The sequence below is a fragment of the Lineus longissimus genome, chromosome 2 (genome assembly GCF_910592395.1).
Source record: "Lineus longissimus chromosome 2, tnLinLong1.2, whole genome shotgun sequence".
In the NCBI taxonomy this organism is placed as follows: Eukaryota; Metazoa; Nemertea; class Pilidiophora; order Heteronemertea; family Lineidae; genus Lineus; species Lineus longissimus.
Genome location: NC_088309.1, coordinates 17,581,006 through 17,593,806, shown reverse-complemented (window position 1 = coordinate 17,593,806; position 12,801 = coordinate 17,581,006). Strand labels below are relative to the sequence as shown.

The following is a 12,801-nucleotide window of genomic DNA, read 5'->3' as shown; positions in this document are numbered from 1 at the left end:
ATTATCGTTTCATTAATTTGACTTTTGATTGGTTAATTTTTTTTGTTTTAGTTCATTTGTTGGATCAATCCAACAATAAAATAAATGTAAGCTTTGGGGCAAATAGACCAACATTGACCTTTTTTGTCTCGTCTTGTGTCGAAGTTTTTCTTCCCCTTTTTTTGAATTTCCCTCTCCGTCGCCACCGCAACTTGCACCAGATGCTGCCGGTACTTCGATGCATTCCTTCATTGAAGTCTTTAGAAGGGTGGGAGGAACGGTAGCAGTGCATGAAATCACGAAAAAAAATACCGGAACTGGAATTTATATGGAGCAACCGCAAAAAATTTCAGATTCATGGACATATGGATTAGAAATGAATTTTGTTTACATTTATATATACATGTAACCATTAGACTCGCACCTTTTTTGTGAGTTAATATGGAGTAGAAATGAATTTTGTTTACATTTATGTTACCACACACGTAACCATTAGTCTCGCACCTTTTGTGTGAGTTAATTTGGAGTAGAAATGAATTTTGTATACATTTATGTGTACACACACGTTACCATTAGTCTTGCACCTTTTGCGTGAGTTAATATGGAGTAGAAATGAATTTTGTTTACATTTATATGTACACACACGTTACCATTAGGCTCCCACCTTTTGTGTGAGTTAATTTGGAGTAGAAATTAATTTTGTTTACATTTATGTGTATACACACACGTTACCATTAGACTCACACCTTTTGTGTGAGTCAATATGGAGTAGAAATGAATTTTGTTTACATTTATGTTACCACACACGTAACCATTAGTCTCGCACCTTTTGTGTGAGTTAATTTGGAGTAGAAATTAATTTTGTTTACATTTATGTGTACACTCACGTTACCATTAGTCTCGCACCTTTTGTGTGAGTTAATTTGGAGTAGAAATGAATTTTGTTTACATTTATGTTACCACACACGTAACCATTAGACTCGCACCTTTTGTACGAGTTAATATGGAGTAGAAATGAATTTTGTTTACATTTATACAGGTTTAGCATTAGACTTGCGCCTTTTGTGTGAGTTAATATGGAGTAGAAATGAATTTTGTTTACATACACACACGTAACCATTAGTCTCGCACCTTTTGTGTGAGTTAATATGGAGTAGAAATGAATTTTGTTTACATTTATATGTACATACATGTAACCATTAGACTCGCACCTTTTGTGTGAGTTAATTTGGAGTAGAAATGAATTTTGTTTACATTTATATGTACACACACGTGACCATCAGACTCGCACCTTTTGTGTAAGTTAATATGGAGTAGAAATTAATTTTGTTTACATTTATATGTACATAAATGTAACCATTAGACTCGCACCTTTTGTGTGAGTTACAATAGATCTTCACGGTAAAAGACGCCAGACAATGGCTCGAGAGGCATTACCGTGAAAGGTAAATAGATAGAATAATGTCATTGACGTTGGAACTTCTATATCTGCCTTATTTAAGATTCCCCTCCGCCCTGTTTTTTGGCCAATCACGTATGGTCAACCCTTAATGGTCGACTGGCATAACCTCCAATATTTTGTATTTCCACTTCCAGAGCTGCTCTTGACTGCATTCGGAAGCTGGATGAACTTCTCACTCACAAGAAAGCCTATCGAGATGTCTTTCTTCCTGAGGCTATAGGATATCGCAATAGGTAAAATGTGATTCAAGCCGATTTGGTAATGATAATCCAGTCTGCTTGGATCTTGTTTCAGCTTGTTCAGGTACTGACCTAATTAATTGGCACCATCTGCATGCAACTGTGGGAGGCCTATGCTGATCTTGTACATGTATCTGTTGATGAGGTTGGCTTTGTCTAAAAGATGTAGACCACTGCGGCCTATCAAAATGGTTGGGATACAAGTCTGAGGCAGTAACGCCGAATCGGTAGATGTCGTCCTGGGTACCCCTAAAAGGTACCCAGGTCAACCTAGGTAACCCTCAAAGTTACCCAGGACGATCCTGGGTACCTTTTAGTTTGAAATTCGCGCACTTTTGAAACCTGCCGACGAGATTCTTGAAAACGGTACTTTAGCGTTTTGCAGTGCACGAATTCATTGGAATTTTTTACACCAGTGCTGTCAAAACACACGTGGTCAAAATGCGAGTTTCTGCCGATGATTTAGAGCAGGTCTCATTCTCAAGCAGGTCAGGATGGCGTGGCTCTTCATCATCATCATCATCATCATATTGCCATATTAAATCCATTTCACTCCCGTTTTTTTTTTTATGTGCAAAAAAAACGATTTCAACAGATCAACAGATCATCCTTCTTGATGAACTGAGCTGATTGCGTGCACTGCAAAACGCTAAAGTACCGTTTTCAAGAACCTCGTCGGCAGGTTTCAAAAGTGCACGAATTTCAAACTGGGTAACTTTTAATGCCCTAAAAGGTACCCAGGATCGTCCTGGGTAACTTTTAGGGGGACCCAGGACGACATCTACCAATTCGGCGGCAGTAACCCAAGTTTGCCTGGATGGAGCCCCTTGCGCCCAGTGTTTAAAAAGAAATGTTTGTCAAACAGACATAAGAAGATCTCTGTTTGCCCCTGAATTGTTAGCTTCATGTAAACCTACCTACCTACCCTAAAAAACTGGCGTAGAGGTGATAAAATCCTAATACCGTGTTCTCCGCAAGGCCTTTTGTCAGGGCATCCCACCCTACCTTGGATTGGAAGAGCCACTCTGACTTGTTCTAGAATTTGTTAAGGGTTTCTGTAGGGCCACCTTCTTTAAATTGCTGGCGACCCTACCTGCTCTTGCACACTGACAAAACTTCTTGAATATCAAGGGTCCACTCTACCTTGAGAGCCCTGTGGAGGAGAACCAGCTTAGCCATGCGAGATCAACATCTAAACGAATAATAATTAGCATGGTGTTTTCCTAATGTAATTGTGCACATTTCAATGTGAGATATCTGTTGCTATTCTAGACTTAAAGACTACTGTGAGCGGTTGATGTTCTACAACCCTATTGAGTATGGACGCAGAGCAGAGGAGTTGCTTTGGAGGAAAGTTTTTTACGACATAATACAGCTTGCAAAGCATAACAGGAAAGTAAGATAGTGATTTGCCCATTTTTGAGAAAAGAGTGCGTAATTTGCATTGAATTGGTGAATTTGTAATTCCTAATCGTAGTTTTTAAGCGATGCAGAAACTCGCTCTTGTTTTATCTTTGTTCCAGCAACTACAGTTACACTAACAGTGGCTTAGAGTAAGAGTATGAGATCAGACTTGATGATCCCATTGACTTGTGCTCACTATTGTTTCGTCTTTGTTTCAGCAACTGCACAGTAACAGCGGCTTAGAGTGTGCTGTGAGGACCCACCTGGCGGCAGCAGCTGGCTACTACCACCATCTTCTGTTACGCCTTCAGTACCAGTATGAGATCAGGCTTGAAGACTCCATTGATTTGTGCTTTGTGCCAGAACCTAGATCATGTGAGTAAGTGATTTCAGTACCAGTATGAGACCAGGCTTGAAGACTCCATTGATTTGTGCTTTGTGCCAGAACCGAGATCATGTGAGTAAGTGCTTTCAGTACCAGTATGAGACCAGGTTTGAAGACTCCATTGACTTGTGCTTCGTGCCAGAACCTAGATCATGTGAGTAAGTGCTTTCAGTACCAGTAGGAGATCAGGTTTGAGGACTCCATTGATTTGTGTTTCCTGCTAGAACCTAGATCATGTGAGTTAGTGCTTTCAGTACCAGTAGGAGAGCAGGCTTGAAGACTCCATTGATTTGTGTTTCCTGCTAGAACCTTGATCATGTGAGTTAGTGCCTTCAGTACCAGTAGGAGATCAGGCTTGAAGACTCCATTGACTTGTGCTTCGTGCCAGAACCTTGATCATTTGAGTAAGAGTATTAGGGCAGGTTACATAAGCTACTGCTCTGTCAAGCCTGAAAGCTCTAAACCTAAAACCAATTGCCATTATATCTTAAACTAAACCTCTCTTGCTGTTTGAAACAGATTATTTCATGACAGGTGGTGGATTACTGAAACTAAATATGTGGTTGGAGCCCGACAACTGTCTGGCAGAAAAAAATCATGGTTTATTACCTGACAATGTCCTTTTCCATTGATGCCACGTGTAGAACTAGGAATGCATTTCCCTAATTAGTAATACCTAGTTGTCATCTTATTGCCTAACAATATTTTTATTGCCTAACAACATTTTCAGACAAGAAATCTCATCAGATCAAGAAACATGAACTGCCACCAGAGATCCTGGAATGGGCAAAGCGTGCTTGTCATCGATGCCTCATCTACCTTGGTGATATTGGTAAGTTAAAAGTTAAATTCGGCTGGGCTATTAGCCGAGCCAAGAAAGACTCATTTGGCTGGAGCTTATCCCGGATTCTGTAGCATTGGGCAACTAGGAGTATTATTACCGGTAACCCTGGACAGGATGTTGGTATTGCAGGTTAACTTCCCAGGCCGACCTGGTACTCATTTATACTCCTGGTTGGAGTGGAGCAAGTAGGGTTAAATGCCTTCCCCAAGGACACAAAGATGAATAAGTACTGATCCGTCCGAGTGTCGAACTTGCGACCTCCTTGTTATAAGCCTGGCGCTCTAACCACTCTGCCACTGATCCCCCATCGTGATTGTCATCGCAGCCTTGTCTACCTTGGTGATATTGGTAAGCAAGGCATTCATTTCGAGTATGCTCTCCGGTTTCCTTTGTTTCGGACCAGCGACTTGGTTGTCCTCTTCTCCAACCAGCTTTACTCGTAGCCTTCCCCAAAGATGTAGATTGAAGTGGCTCATTTTTTCCCTCATAAGTGTATGTGAAATGTAAGAGAGTCATGGATATATAGATAACTACTCAAGGCTCATGGCTCACCATCTCTATTTGCGCAGAGGGTCCAACTCCACTGAGTCCATTTGACAAATATTATAAACCAGAGTCATGTTAAATCTTTGCTGTAAATTTTACAATGGTGGTGAACCTGATAGACACTTTCCATGATGATATTGCTTGATTTCTTAAATAGTAAGTAGATTAGAGCCACACTGCTTTTCATTACTGTAGTCACAGCAAACATTTAAAACGACCCAGAAACTTCTGAGCGGATATCAGGTTGCATATGACTTCTATGGGCCCTTTTACGTTTGGCTGCCTATTCCCGCCAAAAAAACCGCACTGGTCCATGGAGGCCGCCATTTACATCGTAAGACGTCACAAAATTGTATGTTACGTCATATCGACCTCTATTGCGCCGAGGTGCGTAAATTTCGCAAGTGCCCGACCCATCGGAAACTCAAGGATGCCCATTTTGAATTTTACATGGTATGATGTCATTTTCCAAAACATGGCTGACTTCTGTTTTTGATACCAAGTTATTTGCCCCTGGAATGGCCGATTTAAATCTCCGATATAGGTCATTTGGCAATATTTCGGCACAGAATTTTGGTCAGTTGTGATATATCGAGTTAATGTCTCACAGGTAAATTGTATTTGGAACGATTTTAAAGACTTTCTACTTACTCTTTAACTGAATGTCTCACGGTTAAACTGTATTTCGAACGATTTTAAAGGCTTTCTACTTACTCTTTAAGTCAACTTTTTAGTCACTTTTTTCAGCTCGCTACCAGCAAGAGTTTGACGGTATCAAGAGTCGTATTCTCTCTCGCCGCTACTACTACCAAGCGCTCGCCCTCCTGCCCGATACGGGCATGCCGCACAACCAGCTGGGCACCCTGGCTGGATCGTCCTATTATAACTGCACTGCAGCTTACTACTACATGAGATGGTAGGTTTGTGTGATCTTCTTCTATTTCGGTGTTAGCTCCTTGGCAGTGTGGTGTCCAGCACAAGCCCAATGACTAAATCTTATTACTCTCTTTCTGCTGCAAGAGATGGTAGGTCACAGTCTTGTGCTGTGTCTGCATTTGCGTCTTGGCGGTAGTGCGTACCCAGATGGTGTCCAGCACAAGCCCAATGACTAAATCTTATTACTCTCTTTCTGCTGCGAGAGATGGTAGGTCACAGTCTTGTGCTGTGTCTGCATTTGCGTTTTGGCGGTAGTGCGTACCCGGATGGTGTCCAGCACAAGCCCAATGACTAAATCTTATTACTCTCTTTCTGCTGCAAGAGATGGTAGGTCACAGTCTTGTGCTGTGTCTGCATTTGCGTCTTGGCGGTAGTGCGTACCCGGATGGTGTCAAGCACAAGCCCAATGACTAAATCTTATTACTCTCTTTCTGCTGCAAGAGATGGTAGGTCACAGTCTTGTGCTGTGTCTGCATTTGCGTCTTGGGGGTAGTGCGTACCCGGATGGTGTCAAGCACAAGCCCAATGACTAAATCTTATTACTCTCTTTCTGCTGCATGAGATGGTAGGTCACAGTCTTGTGATGTGTCTGCATTTGCGTCTTGGCGGGAGTGCGTACCCGGATGGTGTCTAGCACAAGCCCAGTGACTAAATATTTTATTACTATCTTGTCTTTAGGATTTCATTCCACTGCATGCGAAACACTTTAAACCTGCTCTGACTTTTAAAATCTTGACTTAACTTTCTTTCTAATGACTGGGGTCTAGTCATTGCAACAATCCAATGTTTATCACAGTGATGTTTTTATGTTTGATGTCAATTGTTGATGTACATGTAAGTGAGTTGTGTGTACCTTTTTCCACAACAATGTGACACGAAAACCTTCAATCAAATTAAGTGATTCCAACCTTGGTTTGGCATGGATGCCATTGTAAACATGCTTGGTTACCTTTGTGAGAATCAAAGTTAAACGGAATTTTCTTTCAAAAGTTTTTGAAGTGTGTTCGTTATTTCCAGTCTGTTGTGTGAGACAAGCTTTGAAGGAGCTCAGGGCAACATGAAGCGTCTGTTTGAGAAGAACCGTAAGAGGCATACAGAAGTATCACTGAGTTCACCGCGGGACCTCCCACCAGAGCAACAGAGGTTGGTAATGGTCATAGATTTTTTTATACAGTGGAACCTCCCTTTGCGGACACCTTTATTTAAAGGACAACCTCTCCATTAAAGACCTTAGTTTTTGGTCCCAAATTGGTTGTTTCCATTCAATTTGACCTCTCTAATTAGGACGCCTCCCTACTAAGGACAGCATTTGTCAGTCCTGAGGGTGTCCTTAATATAGAGGTTCTACTGTATATTGAATTGAGAACTGAGCATCAACTAGGATAGGACATTATTAGCTCTAGAAACAATATTTGGCATTTGCAATGTAAAAAGGAGGATTGATTATTTGCTTTCGAATAAAAATGAGTAAATGGTTTTACTTCAGTTTCTATACAAATGTCAATGCCATTAGGAAGTGTAAATGTACATGCTGTGACGCCATTGTTTTAAAGGGGGACTATAGGCAGGAGCAGAGGGGCTAATTTGGCTATCTTCAGGTGCCCAATATACACAGTAAGGGCCCTGGGTCATGTCGGATTCAGCACTAAATATATTCCTCGTACGAGCGCGAATCATTTCGACTTACTGTGAGATGTGAGAGACCCCTATCGACGGCTTTGTGTAACTTTACCTTGCCTGCCTAGCTTCTGCCTATATTGTCCCTTTAAGTGAATGACTTAGCTTTCTGCTTCCTTCCCAGGTACAAAGATATCAAACGATGCATAGTTGGCTTCATGTATCTTCTGGATGTACTGCACTTCAACACACAAAAGTAAGTGATTCCTATTTCTGGATGAGTGCTTCAACATACCGACCATATTTGCACAGCTGGATTTGAAATGATGATACTGTACTTTGTACCCTTCCCTTTTGACTGCTTCCATATTTTGCACCAACTCAAGCGGTTTTGGTTGCCATAACCACTGAATTCAAAACGAGGCTGCATTGGCGCGTAGTGCATTTACACTGTAAACTGCTGTTCATTATAAATCTAGATGTTTTAGAGTTATTGGCCTGGTGACTCTGTCAGTGGTAGAGTCATGGCAAGCTATTGATATTCTCACTTGGTGGGGTCTTTAGTGTGCCCTGGCATTGACACCAGTACAAAGAGCCCTCATACTGTTTATGTCTCATTCAAAGGAAAAGGCAACTTCGGGTTGAGTTTCTTGCTCAAGGACCCAAAGAACTTCTGAGAGTCAAACACATTACTCATAATCTGGTATTTTAGGAGCCTGTCATGCTCACTGTTCGTCAATTGGTAGTAATGTTGAGTTGGAGAACACCCTGAATCATCCACAATAGACTAAAAGTCATATTACTTTGCCCAATGATAGAATTTCTCAGTCTCTACAGCATTGAAATTGCCTTTTTGAAATATTTTTGAGTGTACAGTGGAACCCCGGTTGGCGACCACCTCAGTAACGCGACCACCCCGCCAACGCGACCACGATTCTCCGGTCCCGAATGGTTTCCTCTCTAATTACCATTAAGAGACCCCCGCTAAGACGACCACCCCGGTACCCCGACCGCGACCACTGGCTTGGCCGGTCCCAAACTGAAAATCAACCCCGCTAACCCGACCACCAGGCCTAATTGCCGTAATCGGTCGCGACCGCGGCATAGTAATTAGCACCTCGCTGCCAAGCTTTGTTGAGACGGGGACAGTGGCCATGGGAATACATATGAAAACAAAAAAAATACAATGTGATTTTGCAGGTATGATCAATTGTATAAGTGTAAATGAATAAATAAACTTTCCTTTTCGAACGTTTTCATGGTTTGTTTTCATTACTGAGCCAGTTCAGTACCAGACATGCGCACTCAGCAGTAGCAAAATCATGTGATTTGCGTGATTTGCATATGAACTTATAATAAACGGCGGGTAGTTTGAAGACCACACTTATGACAATAACAAGCTTGCGAGACGTTTGAATGTTTTATGATATGGAGAACTTGGTTGATTTACTACAGTATCATTTTATATTTCTTTAAATATTTTGACTGAAAATAGACTTGATTAAAACTGTAGCATTACTCAACTCATCTTCTCAGGTGGAATCATACGACAAGTTTACTTCAATCGTCACAAACAGTCGGGTACATGGAGGATGATTCAGCGAATTGCCCGCAAATGCGTCACGTCGGGCAGATAATGAAACTTTGTGGATAAAATGAGTTACAAAATTACCTTTTCTAACTCATTCTGAGAATGTAACATGTAATTTTATCGACGAATTGTTCTAGCGAGGCATGATAACAAAACTTTGGAGCGTGCATCATCTCAATCAGGCAGCGTTGCTATGGTAGTACAGCGTACACACGCCATGCAGTCGGCAATTTTGGCGGGAAAAATAATCATGTATTTCGTCTGGGGATTCCCAACCTCGCTAACACGACCACCCCGGTAACACGACCACTCTGACAACGGTCCCATGAGTGGTCGTGTTACCAGGGTTCCACTGTACTTCAAGGGCTTGACTTCCAGCTTTGAAAGTGATACATTTTCAAAGGTTCAATTTTCCCACTGTTCCAGAAGTTGTTCAGTTTTACTTTTAAACATATTGCAGAGAAACAGTCGAATTCGAACAGATAATCAGATTTCTTAGAGCACTTTCCCTTCTGATAACCGTGCTGAAAACCTTAAAGCATATTACCTACGTTAAGTACAATGCCCTTCCCTCACCAGAGTAGATATGAAAGCATTATCAAGTCATACGCAAGTTACTGAATGGACCCTATTGTCCGCATCTTGAGCAGGCCTAATCTAGCTAACTCATCTGCGCCAGACTTATAAATAGGAAATGGGACGATTTATTTTCACCGCCCGAGAAAATGCAAAAAGTAGGCTGAATCGTTGGTGTGCGAAATCCCCTTTAAAAACGACCGCTGATTTCCGTGTATTTGCTTTCAGCTTGGAAAACAAAGAACTGCAAGAATGCTGTCAGACAACATTACAGGATTTCAATCTGTGCATGTACTACCAGCCGCCACAGAACACCATCAATGGTTACACGGATGAGCTTTGCAAAGATGACAAAGGCCCATATTTGGATAATGACATTGTTTTCAAGATGGTCGTCATGTGTATCATGACAGTTCACAACCTGAATGTGTCGGGTAAGATGGTCTATTTAGAACTTTAATCCTCTTGCTACTGAGTATTATCTACAAGTCTGTTCCTCTTGGGTCTGGACAAGCCGTGGTGCCGAAAAATTGTAACCTCTGAATGGCAGTACGAATCACCGAAGACCTACAAAATGAGTCTAGCACAATGCACAGCGTAGGTATGGCTAAAACCATGTGCAGTGATTTAGGGCTGTTATTCCAGACGTGTACTTGTTGTATGGTGAGTACGAGAAAATTTTTAGGGCAAATGCAATTGTCGATCAGTGAGTTCGATATAGCAAGAGAGTTCATTAAAACTTGATTTATGTGCATATCCAAATCACTTGGATGAATAAGCTTGAAATATTTTCAGTTTTGGCATTTAGTTTCACCCTGTCCTCTAATGTCCTCAGCCCTGTTGTGTAGTTTGTCGGGTCCAAACAGTCATTTACCCAAGGAAGGGGCTATCATTTTCTCCTGCTTCCCTTCTAAACTGCAGCAATGGCGTCCAGCCTCACCCTGTTCTCTCATGTCCTCAACCACTTCGTCAACAGGGTCCAGACAGCCATTTTTGAAGCAGAGACCCCCAGAAAGGCACTAGCAGCAGAGAGTCCTGTTCATTTAAGTTTCTCATACTCCCTTTCAGGTTCCAAGTTTATAACAGCAGCGATGGCATTCAGCCTCGCCCTGTTCTCTCATGTCCTCAACCACGTCGTCAACAGAGTCCAGACAGCCATCTATGAAGCAGAGAACCCCAGAAAGGAGCTAGCAGCAGAGAGTCCTGTTCATTCGAACTCGTCTGAGTCGGAGTCTCCACGAGGTAACGAACGTCATGTCGAATTTGCTGATGAGGTGAAAGTCAAGTGGCAGGAAATTGAAAAAGAGGAGAAGTCGGATAATCGGGAGGAAAATGAGAAGTCGGCTAAGGTATGCAGACTTACCCTAAGGCTGGCCCTAAGTTATTGTCTGTTTGCCATAACCCGACCGACCCAGCTGTAATTGGGCCGACTCTTAACATTTTTATGGCCTTCGAACACCTGCACTTTTTGAATGACACAAAAATCTACGACCTAGCGACCCCAGTGTTGCAGAATGCCGACCCAAATTATTTTATGACCAATTATCCATCAATAACGCATCGCCGATGCGAATCATAATTTGCCCATATAAGGAATGAGATCTACATATCGACGGCTGGGCTATCAGAATTCATTATCTTGTTGAAACATGTGACACTGACAGGCAAAATGGTCGATACTAAATGCGTTTTCAGACATAAATTTTAGCCGGAAATAGTCCAGACACATATATTTTTATCCCCGAAGAGAGTTGAAAAAAAAACTTGCCTACCAACCTACCCTATTTGAAAAGCTTGGGTTGGGTTTCTGCAAACAGACATATAATTTGGGCCAGGCGAACCGTTGATTTTTTTTCCTTCTCAAAGATTTATATCTCATTATACATGCTTATAAGATAATGTACCACCTATCAGTTTTACCTCCTTTTGCTATTCTTCTCAGTGTGGGCTCAAGGCCTATATTGACAGTTCATCGGCCAACTTTTCTACCGGTCCAGCTCATCGGCTTTTATCCTTTCAGAAGAAGAAGTTGATGCTACAGAGACTTGAGAGAAGAAGACGAAGGCGAAGTGGAGAGAGTGATGACTTGGAGATGGATTCTGACCCTGGTAAACTATGACAGGATTTCACCTTCTTTAACCTTTATTAAGACTAGTGGTCATCCTAAGCAGCATCTGCCAGCATCCACCAGCATCTGCTAGCATTCCCTACCGCAAATCATTAAAAAGAACAAAACTATAATGTTTATAATTTGAATAATCAGCCCTATCATTTTCCGAATCCAAGGTGGCTGTCATTGGTCTGGAGAATTTTGGATAACATTTATACAGCTTTATTATCTTACTCCTGAATGTTAGAAAATGTTTGAAATGGACTGCTTATTTCGTTTATGACCATCAAATTTAGTTCAAACCTTATTTGATGCTCATCATAGTTGGTTGGTGCCAGTGGACACTGCATAGGATGTGTTTATCTTGTGATGACCCGAGATTAACTCATCTAGCAGTGGTGTAGCCGAACTTCCTCGAGGTATGGGGTCGGTTTTATTGTAATTTCATAGTTTCCATAATACGTCGTCATTTTAAGCAGATGCTGAACCCATAACTCAGCAAAATAAGGTTTTTTTTGTGCTGATTTAGGAGGCAAATAATGATTAAACTGGAAAATGTTGATGTGGGACAAGTTTTGAATTTGCCCAATTGTATTATAATTGTTATCATCATCAATCGTACTTTGTATTTTATTGCATTGAACTTGTTTACTTGAGAGACCCAATTTCCTGTAGTGGTGTCCTGATGTGAGAACAAATTGGAAAATTTCAGATATTTCATGATTTGTCAAGCACAATTTCTAAGTAGATTGGGCCTTTTGGGTATCTTAATCAAAAATAACCACAATTTTTTTAGAGATATTACTGAATTAATGAAATTACATTTACCTAAATAAAGTAAAATTGCAGTATTATTGAAATTTGTTGATTTGAAATAATAAGGGAGATTGCTGCATTACTGAATAAGTGAAATTGCTTAGTCTGAAATGACTGAATTAATACATGTACATGCACTTGTTAAAAATCTATTACTGGGGTAGCGCAGATCAGATTGTGTGGCTTTTTGGGTTTGAGATAAGTGTTAGCGGCCATGATTACTCACCTGCATGACCACCCTGGAGAATCAGTTTCCTAGATTGCCGAGAATCAGGGAGGCCCTCTAGTTTACTGAG

At 41.3% G+C, this 12,801-nt stretch overlaps 1 protein-coding gene across 2 annotated transcripts in view; it reads left to right on the top strand.

The window, feature by feature from the left end:
• LOC135482691 (nonsense-mediated mRNA decay factor SMG5-like) overlaps nt 1-12,801 on the top strand; it is a 39,570-nt gene that overhangs the window by 1,301 nt on the left and 25,468 nt on the right. For both annotated transcript variants that reach the window (XM_064762953.1, XM_064762954.1), the window contains exons 2-11: nt 1,576-1,674; nt 2,953-3,076; nt 3,303-3,459; nt 4,200-4,301; nt 5,607-5,775; nt 6,813-6,938; nt 7,597-7,668; nt 9,808-10,013; nt 10,648-10,928; nt 11,600-11,687. In XM_064762953.1, coding sequence (XP_064619023.1) covers nt 1,576-1,674; nt 2,953-3,076; nt 3,303-3,459; nt 4,200-4,301; nt 5,607-5,775; nt 6,813-6,938; nt 7,597-7,668; nt 9,808-10,013; nt 10,648-10,928; nt 11,600-11,687 — 1,424 coding nt within the window. The remainder of the gene's footprint in view (nt 1-1,575; nt 1,675-2,952; nt 3,077-3,302; nt 3,460-4,199; nt 4,302-5,606; nt 5,776-6,812; nt 6,939-7,596; nt 7,669-9,807; nt 10,014-10,647; nt 10,929-11,599; nt 11,688-12,801) is intronic.